The sequence below is a fragment of the Rattus norvegicus genome, chromosome 16, assembly GCF_036323735.1.
Source record: "Rattus norvegicus strain BN/NHsdMcwi chromosome 16, GRCr8, whole genome shotgun sequence".
Taxonomy (NCBI): Eukaryota; Metazoa; Chordata; class Mammalia; order Rodentia; family Muridae; genus Rattus; species Rattus norvegicus.
Window position 1 is genome coordinate 65,531,211 of NC_086034.1, and position 13,195 is coordinate 65,544,405.

Below are 13,195 nucleotides of genomic sequence, written 5' to 3' on the forward strand. Positions count from 1 at the left end.
TAAGTAATTTCACATAGGTTCACTTATCAGTATTGTAACTGGACTGGCTAGTTGAATGTTGACTCGATATAAGCTAGGGTCGTCAGAGAGGAGGGGACCTCAGTTAAGAAAATGTCTCTATAAGGCCGAGATGAAGGCAAGCCTGTAGAACATTTTTTCAGTTAGGGATTGATGAACCATTGTGGATGGTTCTCTCCCTGATCTGGCGGTCTTGGGTGCTGTAACAAAACGGGCTGAACAACCCACAGGGAGCAAGCTAGTAAGCAGCATTCCTCCACGGGCTGTTCATCAGCTTGTATTGGTGGGTGCTGCTCGCAGGTGCCACAGTAGAGAGAGAAGCTCACCAAGATGCTAAGCCATCATCTTGGGAAGGAGCAGAGGGGTTTGGCCTTCTTGGGAAGACTCACACCAGTTACTTTATTCAGACATTATTCAAGGTTAATTGGGGGCTGGGAAAGGTTTCAACCACCACAGTTATCTTGTTGCTGCTCAAGAGAGCAGACAGACTAAACAAACCTCAGTCCCTTTCACCATGGCTATGCATAATCAAAGGTAAGAACTCCAGGTTGCCAGGAGCGTCTTGGGACCAAGGTTTATTCAGCTACAAGTTCTCTTAGCACTGAGTACAGACTTGGCCGGAGACAGCCTTTCCTCAAGGTTCAAAAATCTCAAAAAACAACTTCTTAACCTCTACTCATTAACCCAAACACAACAGAGGCTTCGCTGAAACATTTCACTCAAAGCTCTCCGTTAGCTCTCATTGGCATGTTTTTGCCTATAATGAAAAGCAAGTTTAATGTGCATTCTTGTAATTTCTGGAAGGAGTTCCTTCAAGCATTTTCACTATGGGTTAAGCCCAAGTACCTCGTAGATCAATTTCATGTTTATATCTTAAAAACTGGGTATCAGTAACTCTCTATTCTGACTATATTTTATTCCACCTTTAGTGTTTATTTGTTTTATTTTAGAAGGATGTTAAATTAATAACTACTGTAAGTAAACATTAAAAGCTTTTGACAAGTAATTGTCTCTCTTTACGAGGTAAATGGTCACGACTGCAGAGCTGAAGTAGTTCAATGATTGTGTTTGCCTCGCATGGGCCAGGCCTGAGTTCAAACCTCATTCAGTTTAATTTACTTTTAGTTTTACTCTGTGTGTTGGTGTAGAGGTCAGAGGATGGCTTAAAGGAGAAGGGGAGATGGTCTTCTCCTCCAACTACGTGGGTTCCAGGCATTCAGCTTGCTATTAGGTCTGAAGGGAAGTGGTTTTACCCACTTCCTCTTGCTCCCCCCAGACATCATTGTATGTTTTGTTTATTGTGGTTTACTTTATTCTCCTTCCTCCCTCCCTCCCTCCCTCCCTCCCTCCCTCCCTCCCTCCCTCCCTCCTTCCTTCTGAATCAGTTTAGGATGATTCAGGAAGATCAGATAGTCTGACCTTCCTTCTGCTTTAAAAAACATACACACAAGCAAGCAAACAAAACCAGATAACATGTATAAGTTTTTTCATCCCTAGAGCAGAATTATTTGTTTTTAATAGGTGAAAATATTTTCTCTGGGTGATTTAGAAAAAGGGATAAGCAAAATGAAAATTATTTTTTAAATATTTCCCACTGGCTTTTGTTTGCAGGGAACTGTAAAATGCCTACAAAAATGAATGTCCTCAGGATGGTATTTGTACAGTACTCTGACATTTAACTAATCAGATTTGTCATTTTTTGGTAAATGTTACATTTCTTTAAGGAGTCTGGATCTCTAACAGTAACAGCAAGCATAGTTTTATATGGAGGTACCTTCCCAGGTGCAGTTGTAATTGTCTTTTAACTTTGGGAACGAGACTTGAATGACAGATGCCTAAATGAAATATGTACAGGACCTGGGAAGACATTTGAACTTTGACATTCAAAGTGGCGTGTCTGAACTAAGTGTACAGGTCAGAGTTCAACTCTACAAACTGCTCGTCAGACCTGCAGCTGAAGGCTTCTAACTCCTTTCACTTAGAATCTAGCCTTTTTAATTTCTACATTCAGAGTACATGTACGAATGACACCGGAGTTTCCCCACTCACTCAGTGGTTTAAAGTCAACTTTGGCTTCTTTGCTTTTCCTTCTCGTAGTCTGAAGATGTCGTTATAGCGCATAATCTCAATGACTTCCCCTTGTCTCTTTAGTTTCCTCTTCTGAATTGTGAGATCCTTGAGGTCAAGTGTATTTTGGTTATCTGGGAAAGCTTTGATTTAATTTTCTGATTTAGATAGGGCCTCCTATAGTTCAGTCAAGTCTTGAACTTTCTTCATGGCTCAAGAATTCCTCGTCCTGGAATTACATGCATGTGCTACAAGGGCTTTAAATCATAATGGCCATGTAGTAATAACAATTGACATATGCTTTATTAAGGTCTTTTTGGGTACCAGGCCTTACCTGAGTATTTTATGTGAGTGTTCTAATTTAACCGTAGAGTAGTAAGAAGTGTCAGGTGCTATTACTACCTACTGTGTATTATTTTTACTTACAGTGCTGCTGGTGCTGGTGCTGGTGTTGTGGTGATGGTTGTTATGACGGTGGTGGTCATTGTATGTGTGTGTGTGTGTGTGTAATACCACAGTGTGTTTGTAGAGGTCAGATAAAAGTGGAGTCAGTTCTCTCTGTGGTTTCTGAGGGTTGAACTCAGGTGCTCACACTTTTACCCCTTGAGCCTTCTCATGAGCTCCTCGTTGTAGTTTTGAGGAAACTGAGAACTGAAAAGATTTGTAACTTGCTCACGGCTTTGTACACAGGGAATCTAATTCCGCAGCACGTGTTTTAAATCACCCCTCTGGTAGAATACATTAGCAAATAACAAAAGCTATTTTCCTCTTAAAAGTATTAATTTGATAAGGGTAAAGGCATCAGCAGTCAGTCCTTTGAAATGTCTGAAGATGTTTTGATAGGTAATTATGTAACGAAACCCTTTAAAATGCATTAAGACACCATTGATCTTGTTTTAGTGTATGGCGTGGGGCAGAGTGGAGGGCGATGTCGCTTTTTCCTACCTCCTTTGCACAGGGCGGGAATCAGTTCTCCCCAAACCGTTTCATGTCAGACAATGTGCGCGTCATCTTGTCTTCAGTTATTGGCATTTCAGAGGGGCTTCCTGCAATAGGATATGTGCTCGGTCGTGGATAATGGTGTGCTTCATCTCAGTACAAATGTGCTGACTGTTTGTCTCCGTGGATAGCTAATCTATGAGATAAGATTAACGCTATTGCCAAAAAGAAATAGAACAGCTCTTTTGAAGGGACATCATTGCAGATGTTTTATAAGTGATAATTTTGGGACAAAGTAATAGTAAGCAATTTATGTCTTTGAGGAGGAGTGATGAAAGGTGAGCGTGTTGTTTGAATTACGATGTAAATATTTCCTTTATGCTAAACCTCTTCTATTCATTTCTTGTCTTGCCTCCTATTCTGACTTATGAGATTTGATGTTATCTGGTGTTATTTATGCCTCTTATGGACGTGTATGTTTGAACCAGATACTCCGATATGGCTTGTACTTTTTGTAAGGCATACATTCTAATAGGAACAAAACAATATTGACTTAAATGGCATTTTTCCTTTTGAACCTTAGTTTTCCCTGCATATTTTCTCTCATGTAGGTATCACACTCATTGCTGTGGATGAGGCTCACTGCATTTCTGAGTGGGGTCACGACTTTAGAAGTTCATTCAGGACTCTGGGCTCTCTGAAGACAGCACTCCCACTGGTAAGCTTTGCCAGATCTGGTGCCCCCGCCCCACCCATCCCAGCTGAGGATTGACCCCAGTGTTTCTGCCACCAGGCTAAACCCCCAACCCCACTTCAGTGTCTCGAAGTGGCATTTTCGTCAAGTACTTTCCAGGACGGGGTCACGTCCAGACAGCTCAAGACTTCTCTATAAAAGGGAAGGGTATCAGATGTGAGCAAGGGGGGCTTATTTAGTTTTTAAAATGCTATTGTTGGCTTCCTTTTGAAGTTGGCATGTAGCTTATTAAGGCATAATAATTATCATTAATTATTATTAATAACAGGAACGTCCAACGTTTGACATTGAGCTACTCCGGTGTCATCTACAAGGTTCACACTCAAGAACCATAAAATTGTGTTACTCAAAAACATCACAAAGATGTCTCAGTGTTTTAAGTTTGTGTGCAGCTTTGTCTCGTGTCACATTCCTACTGTCAGGGCACAGGTTGGATGCTCTTCCCTGAGACAAGAGCTGGAAAACAAGTATTGAATATACCAGTTAAAAATGGCAGTTACCATTCCTTAGTGACAGGGGATACAGTTCCAAGAACCCATGGATGCCTGGAAACACCCCTTCAGTGTAAATTGTGCACAGGGGAAGAGTTTTTAGCATGAATATCTATGACAGTATACTAACAAAAGCGACCACAGTCCTTATCCCTGACCCTGTGGATCTTGAGTAAGCAGGGTTTGCAGCACCCAACCCCAAGCACTTCCTAGCTTGACTGTGTGTCTGGTAACCGAGATGGTTAGTGAATAGCTAATGGGGGAGAGCATGAGTTGTGTGGATGCTCTGGACCAAGGGGAGGATGGGGTGACATCATTGAGACTACAGTGCAGGGGGCTGATGGTGCACACCTTGAATCCCAGCACTCAGAAGGTGGGGGTAGGTGGATCTCTGTGAGCCTGGTTTATGGAGTGAGTGCCAGGACAGCCTCAGGCTGTCCTGTCTTAGGGGAAAGATAAAGGAACATATGTTTTGTTTTGTTTTGTATAATTTTTCATTTAGTATATTCAGACTGTGGGTGATTACAGGAATCTGAAATTAGAAAAAGCCACTGTGGTTGGAGGGGGTGGGTGCATAGTAGATAAGGGGGTGGGTGTGTAGTGGATGGAGAGGGCCTGTGAACATAACTTTTAGTTTTCTGAAATAAGTGGCAGGATCGTGGGTTCTGGTTCCTATGGGACGTGCTGGTTTCATTTTTAGGAAGACCCCAGTGCTACTCTCTAGACTGGCAGTACCATTTTGTGAAGTCAAGTACAGTGACAGGTGCCTGATCCCACACTATAAGACAGAGAAGACACAGGAAGCCCACCCCTCCCCACAACTGGGTGAAAAGAGGGCTTTTATCTACTTAATTGCTATTGACTCTTTGTTGAAAATCTTTTGAATGTGTTTGTGGCAGCCTGTTGGGTTTTGTTTTTGTTGTTGTTTTTGTTATTGTTGGTTTTGGGGGTTTTTGTTTGTTTGTTTTGATCTCTAGTCTGCTGTATTAATTTTGATTGAATTAACGAAGTGGCCTGTATTTATATATTTAGGTCCTGGTGATAGAAAGACAGTGTGCACAATCTTCACAGTTAAATGGGTTAAACCAAGAAAAACATTGAAAGTTTTCATCCTTTCTGTGAGATTGTCTGACTGAGTTTCATCAATCATCAATCTTACATATCAATAGCAAATTGCTATGTTTAAATTACCTTTTTTCTGTTTGGGTTGTCTCATAAAGATTTGATTCAGCAGTGATTAAGGAAACAAGTCAACAACAGTAGCAAACGAATGTACTTTGAGATCTACATGTGTGTCTGGCCTGGGGTCAGACACTCTGATCTCAGTTAACCTTCAGCACCGTTCGTTAAGTCAGCCATTAATACCATCAGATTTTTTCAGTTGTCAAAGGACAGCACGTTTCCCTTGTTTTCTTTCTTTCCCAGCCTGCCCTTCTCACCTCCTTTCTGTTCCTTTGTACCTTGATGTTTTATTAAGGTTGGGATCCCTGGTACACTGCTTTGGACTTTCTCTCTTCTGTGCTCAAATACCATCCAATTATGGTGAACGCACAGATTTACAACTTGGATTTGTACCACCAAGAGGTGACTGAGTTCCCCTGCCTACTTGCCAGCACTACATTTTGTTTTAGCAGTTTTATTGGATATAAATCACACACATTATAGGAAATTTATAGGCTACGTGTATACACGTAATTGCAACGTAAGGGCTTGCTTGCTACTTGGGTTCCTAATAGGTATCTCAAACTTACGCCATCCAAAACTGACTCCTGATGTTCTCCCCACACTCTCCGCTTTTCCCTCAGACTCGCTCACCTTTTTTTTTTTTTTTTTCTTTTTTCTTTTTTTCGGAGCTGGGGACCGAACCCAGGGCCTTGCGCCTGCTAGGCAAGCGCTCTACCACTGAGCTAAATCCCCAACCCCGCGCTCATCTTTTTTAATAGCAGCACCAGAGAGTTTTGCCCTGCAGCCATGACTAAATAAGAGATTCCCCTGCCTCGGTGTCCCCAGTGCCTGGGTTGCAAGTGTGTACCACTCTGCCTGGCAGTGCTTTTCTCTTGACCACTCTGCACCATACATTTCACCAGTAAGGAAATCCTGTGAGTGATCTTCCACGGCTACACAGACGCTAATTGCTTCTGTCTTGATCGCTGCCACATCCATGGTGCCAGCCTACATCATCCTTCCTGTGGGCTGTTTCAGCAGCTTCTTGGTTTCCATCTTCAGTCGATTTCAATAGCGCGTTCTAGGCGATCCTTCTGAATCTGTCCTGTGGTTCTGTGTCTTCCGTGCAGTATGCCGTATTCACCCAAGGAAGGCACGGACTGACGCTACCACACCTCACTGAGGTTTGTGCTGTGTCGTCTTGCACTGTCATTACAAAGTGACGGCATCAGATTCTTAATGGAATCCATCACCGAACTAAACCACCAGGTGAGCTCATAGCCCTCATTATCCAATCACCTCTCAGGGGTTGGGTCTATTACCTGGAGATTCACCCTTCCACACCCAGATGAGGCAATTTGTATCTAAACCAGACCAAGAGGGAGCTTTTCTTTTCCTTTTGGTTTATAGAAGCAGGGTAGTGTCTGGCAGTTGCTCAATAGTTACATGAATCAATCAATTAATTCTGGCCAGAAAGCTGGGGATTAGCGAAGTAACTTCCCTATATAGGTGTTATAAACGAGTTGGGTAATAAATAGCTATACCACAGTACACTGTGCTGATTTCAATGCAAATGGCTTGAAAGAGACAAGTTATATTCTCTGCCCTTAGGTAGCTCGTAGTCCAGTGAAGGAGTTGAGATCTGCATCCAGGAAAGTAGAAGCAATAGAAATAAATTATACATTATGCGTGGAATGGCACGGGCCATACAGAAAGACGAATAGCGCCTATAGCAGGGTCCGTACATGGGGGGGCAGGGCAGATGAAGGTGTTCCCACAGGGCAGGTCACTGTTCCCACAGGGCAAGTCACTGAGCACTGCTCTGAAGGACTGGCTCCCACTGGTTTAATGAGACAGAGAGCTGTGGGATTGGAAACGAAGAAGGCTGCTTTTGTAATCCTCGCTTAGGCCTTTGATTCTAGGATTGTGCTAAGGGAGTGTTAAATATTTTAAGCGGTCCTCGAATACTCTTCAGGTGGAATTAAATATTTTATTATCTCTAACTCTGGACATAATGAGCTCGTTTCCAATTCTCCCAGTGATGAAACAGCATGTTCCTACAGTTACGAGTCTTGGCAGGTTTGTTCCTCCAGCAGTGGCTGAAGATCCTTTTCCCCTGTGTTTTTAAGGACTGACTCTGTTAGGCGGTGGTAAGAAACGCCACCTGGTGGATATTAGTTTCCTTAGTCACCTTGATCTTACCGTTTTGATCCTGTTATACTGGGATTACTGTTGGATTCACTACACCAAATTAGTATAGCAAAGCTAAAAATGCTCAAAATCACCAAATGATTAGCATGAAGAGTCCATTTGGAAGGAATCACAAAAGGAACAGCCAGGGGAACGTTCTGCATAGCCTTCAAATTTGTATATAAGCAGGGGGACATATTTTCCAGACCATGAGGTATATAGACTCTTCCTATTAATTTGTCATAAGGACCAATTGAGAAGATCAGAATGATAGACACCAAGTAACCAGAATAAGAGATTAACTAAAATTGCATCAGGCAGAGAGTAAAGTAGTTACAGGATCCAGTTTAGAAAAAGGATAGTTATATTTTCTCTCAGCCTTTGTTTCATGGATTGTATAATTGAGATTCACCTAAATGTTCAGCGCCGTAAGATTAATCTGCATTATATTTATATTTATTAGGTTTTGTGGCTTGCTTTGTCAGCAACTGATGTCTCTTACCAAGGACATCAAGGCTGGCCAACCTGATTTAGCACAAGAGCAAATTCCTTGTGCTAAGAACTTGATATTAGTAGACACCAGTGTAATTCAGCATGTGACCAATTCTCTTCTCAAAGTTAAACAGGCTAGACTATAATTGTGCTGTAGCCGCAAAGACGACCTGGAAGGAGCCCGTCAAATGAGGATATATGGCCCCATTTCTCCATACTGCTTCACGGGCTGCTTATAAGCATTGTCCTTGACTAATATTTTCACATTTTAAAATGCGGAAACTTCTGAGGGATCTGTTCCATTCATATTAATTTTCATAACTGTTGTTTTTTATTCTACTTTTTAGTTGTAATAACAATATTCCTTACTGTGTCTTTGGAATGTTGCAGTGAGTTTACAATTTTTTTTTTCCTGCTAGCGGCCTGCTTGACTGAGGACCTTATAAGAAAAATGGAAGTTTTTACTAAAAGATCTGGCAACCATGTAGCTCTGACTCTCATTTCACTTTTTCTTAAGTCGAGCTCTTGTCAGAGTCAGTGGGGAATGTGCTAGCATTTGAAATTTTCCACCATTTAAATTTCCATGCAGAAAGGAATCTCCTCCATTATTTTGTGGCTATACCAGTTAAAATGGAACCTTTGTAAGTGTTGGCTCTATACTCTGAGTAACATTAAGCACTTAGCATGTTTTTGTACATATTTCATGTATGTCATGTTCAGATACACATGTGTGGAGTCCATGTGCGTATGAAGGCTACAGGCCATTCTCGGGTGTTGTTCCTCGGGTACAATCCACATTGTCTTCCAGAGACAGGATCTTTCACTGGCCTGGAGGTAGCCAAGTGGGATGGACTGGCTGGCCAGGGAGTCCCAGGGACCTCTATATTTCTTTTAGATTTGGAATAAAACCACCACCCTTTTCCTTTGATTCTTAAAATTTTGTTCAGCCCCTTTGCTTAAGCAAAGTTCTGATCAGTAAAGTTTCCTTAATAACCCTTCTCAAATCCCCTATCTCGTGCTTACTAATAACACACATTGGTGATATGAATGTTTATTTAACTGATAAGTTCTCAGGAAGACTCAATTTTCTGCATAATTTTCCCAGGGAACTTTCATTAATTCCATTCTTGTTTTATATCAGTTCTTTGTTATCCCGCTCTAGCTTTCGGAGCCAGGCCTCTGACAGTGAGAAACATAAGTGTAGCAAAAGGTGAGCAGCAAATATCCACCAGGGCAGTGAAGGGTCGGTCCAGGGGGTCCAAGCACCACCTTTGTCAAACAGCGCCTTCAGGACCCTTGGCACCGCCATATGTACATACATATGTGCACACACACGTCTGGGTGTTGTGACACACACTTGAAATGCCAGCTTGTAATACTGGCACCACACTGTTGCTAAAGCAAAGGGCTGCACAATATTCTAAGAATCAAAGAAAAAGGACAGCGGTTTTATGTCAAGTATAAAGGAAATACTGAGGAAGGGAAGGAAGAATTAAATGAGGGTTGAAGATTGAACTTTCATAGAAAGCCAATATTTGGATATAATAGGTGGTAGGAACTAACCGTGACCTGTTAATCCTATGCCAAACTGAAACAGAATCAAATTCAAATAGAGGCAACCTGTCCAGCATTTCTGTGACCACAAGGCTTACGACACCAATCAGAGGGAAGAAGATACTGAGTTTAAAGAAAATTGATTTTATCGTAATGTTAATTTTTAGTTAAATTGCTGTTTGCGAGTGTTAACAGCTCTGTTAGGATTTGTCTAGTCAGAAAACCCCTCCCAATTAAAAAAAATTACTGTTTGCTGTCTTTGTTGCTCTCTCAGTCTTCTTACGTAGTCAAGGAAGACTTTAGAAGAAAATGTATTTTGAAAAGATATATAATCAATGAATACAATTTCTGAGGAAATGATTTTATGTATAAGTAAAGCTTGAAAGAGACAGAAGTTGTCAGAGAAGGAAAAGCCATAGTGAGATGTGCTTCCTCTCTGTCCTGTCTCTCATGTCTGATCCTTCCTTCCCTTCACAGCTCTTGTATCCACTCATCTGTGGTCCCCACCCGCCCTCAGCCAAGGCTGGTCCCTGGCGCATATATATGTGTGTGTGTGTGTGTGTGTGTGTGTGTGTGTGTGTGTGTGCGTGTGTGCGTGTGTGTGTGAATTTAGGTCTTTATGTTTATATAACAAACGCTTCCAACTGTGCCAACCCACTTAGCATGTTTTGATATTCTGTCTCGTTTGATATTTGTGGCTTGACATATAGCCATTTTACGGAGGTGAGACACAGCAACTTAGGGGTTAAACAGCACGGTCCCACATCTAATAACTGGTGTTCTTTTTTGTTTTTTACTTTTAGTTTTTGATTCTTTTAGACAGGGTTTCACTGTGTAGCTGGGGGGCAAACTCCAACCCTTTTCTCCTTTTCTTCATTCTCCTGAGTGCTGGGATCACAGAAGTGTGTTCCCACCCCAACAGGGTCCTCTAACCTAGGAGTCCTTATTGTCAGGCTTTTATATCTGTTATAGTATTTTATATCGACCACTAATCAACCATTGTAATGCTTGATTAGAGAATCTGAGTTCTTCAAAAACAGGGCTTTGCATGACTTAATCACTGAATATACATTCCCAACATAGAGAACAGTCTGATTATTAACCAGAAGATTAATGTGGAGTTACATTTTTAAGTGGTTTCACAAATTTAAAAATAGACAATACAAAAAAATGATCCTAATTACTTGGTTTCATTGAATTGGTTTATTTTTGTATGTCTTTGGATAAGTTTTAATCTAATTAAGTTATTTTAATTGTAACACTAGCTGTTTCTTAATTAATTTACTGCCGAGGACCAAACCCAGAGCCTTGACAGGCTAGTATTTTCCCACTGAGCCATGCTTTTAGCCCCTTAACTGTTCCTTTTTGTATATGACTGAAAATAAGCTTTATTTTTCTAAGCCAACAAAAATTAAATAATGCTTGAAGTTTTGTCTGAATCTATATTTTTATTGGTAATATTTATTTTATATTGGGCATTTTCATTTTTATTAATTTATATTGTTTAAAATAATGAGTTTTATTATGTTTCCATAATGTATATAATATACTTTGGTCATACATATTCCCTAAGAGACTGTATTTTGTTTTAATTTAAGTCAAATTGTATACATATTTCTTTGCAAAATAGCAAACTGTATACACATTTATAATTAGATAGAAGATAAATGCTTTAATTAGTTTATGAGGTAGTCACAGTATTATGTTTGAATAATTTTATTAGGATGCTGTTTCCTCTGTCTGTAACAGGTAACAAAATATTTTTAAAAAATTGAATTCTTAGCGATAGAATAGCCAATGACTTAGAAATAAATTTTAAGACAGCCTTTTTTTCTTTTCTTTTTTTTCTCGGAGCTAAGGACTGAACCCAGGGCCTTGTGCTTGCTAGGCAAGCGCTCTACCACTGAGCTAAATCCCCAACCCTTTTTTTCTGATAATGAAATGGTACCATGGTTGAGTGTATCCCCATTGTAATAGTGATACAAATATGAAACAATTACATGGGAGTTACTTTGCTGGCCTACCGTGAATTTCCGAATGAAATTGTGTATTTCCTGCTACTTATTGTGCCTGCTGACCCTGCTGCTTGCCCATTCGAGAACTGCTAGGAAACAGCCTTTGAGTCGGTTGCTTAAAGATTCAGGTAGTCACACGTGTCTCACTTTGTATGCATTTGGTATATCCAGGATGGCATTGAGAGCTCAGTAAGACCAAAGAGAGGTTGCCAAGGGTGTTGGAAGACTCTTCCAACACCTGAAAAGCTGAAAAGCCAGGTGCCAATATAATTATGATGAAAATGAAATAAAAGATGAATTGATTTACGTGGCTAGGTTATTAAATTTATAACCCTGCCAGAGCGTATGTACTGTGAGTTGCAGATTATTAAAAAAAGATATAATCTCTGCCTCTATAAGAACTAATATATAAATGGCTAATAAGTAGTTTTAATTTAGTGGAACAAGATAAATCACATTGAAATCTTACGGATTTAGTGTTTGATTAATTAAGTAGAAGATAACTTTTCTCTTTTAAAAACATTTTTCTCTTTCCTTAGGGCATGCAGCTCGCTGGTAGAGAACGCACTAAGCATGCCCAAGGTCCTGGGTTCCCTCCCCAACGTGACAAAAGGAAGTAAATGTTCGAACAAACCAAAACGATAGCCTGAGTGTCTTGGACATAATTCCTATATGGTCATGACTGTTAGTTTGTCAGAAGACAGTGAAAATCAATGAGCTTCCTGCCTTTTAAAAATCCGTTTGTATTGTATTTCACCCAGGTTCCAGTCATTGCCCTCTCTGCTACCGCGAGCTCTTCCATCCGGGAAGACATTATACGGTGCTTAAACTTGAAAGACCCTCACATCACCTGCACTGGGTTTGACCGACCCAATCTCTACTTAGAAGTTGAACGGAAAACAGGGAATATACTTCAGGATCTAAAGCCATTTCTCGTCCGAAAGACAAGGTGAACGTAGAACAATAGAGGATGTTACTTTTAAAGGAGTTATTTTACTTTTTCTATCTCTTTTTTTGATGTATATTAGTTCCGTTAGGATTTCATAGAGCAGTTTGATCATATTCACCCCTTGTTACCCTCGCAACTTGTCCCAGGTCCACTCTATCACTGCACTGTGCCCCAGCTTTTCACCATCTTTCATTCGTAACTAACACACCAGTTCTCCTGTGTGCTGTCCATATGCTCTGGGTACAGGGAGTCCACGACTGTGTGGACAGCTAGTCAGGAGCTGTACCGCTAGGGGAAGCTACTCTTCCTCTCCCAGAAGCTACCAGCTGTCTACAGTGCATCCCTCGGTCAGGCGTGGGGCTTGATCTAGTGCAGACGGCCGTAACTACTCGGAGTCCATGAGTGCAGTGGTCCTGTCACAGCCAGGAGCCATTGCTTTGCTCCAGTTTTCTCTGACCACTGGCCTTACCCTCTGCTGGTCCACTCTCGCATGGTGTTCGAAGCATTTGTATTTTGTAAGGGCGGAGGAGGTGTGGGCAAGAGCTAATTCTTCTGATACAGT

The 13,195-nt window shown here is 41.0% G+C and overlaps 1 protein-coding gene across 7 annotated transcripts in view; it reads left to right on the forward strand.

The window, feature by feature from the left end:
* Nucleotides 1-13,195, forward strand: part of Wrn (WRN RecQ like helicase) — a 136,400-nt gene that overhangs the window by 64,659 nt on the left and 58,546 nt on the right. For 5 of the 7 annotated variants that reach the window (XR_005494933.2, XR_005494935.2, NM_001427071.1 and 2 more), the window contains 2 exons: nucleotides 3,636-3,742; nucleotides 12,446-12,633. Coding sequence is in view for 5 of the 7 variants with exons in the window: in NM_001427071.1 (NP_001414000.1) it covers nucleotides 3,636-3,742; nucleotides 12,446-12,633 (295 nt within the window). In the remaining 2 variants the exon portion in view is untranslated. Of the gene's footprint in view, nucleotides 1-3,635; nucleotides 3,743-6,563; nucleotides 6,703-12,445; nucleotides 12,634-13,195 lie in introns of those variants that run through there. The other 2 variants (XM_039095090.2, XM_063275241.1) reach the window with 2 other exon arrangements.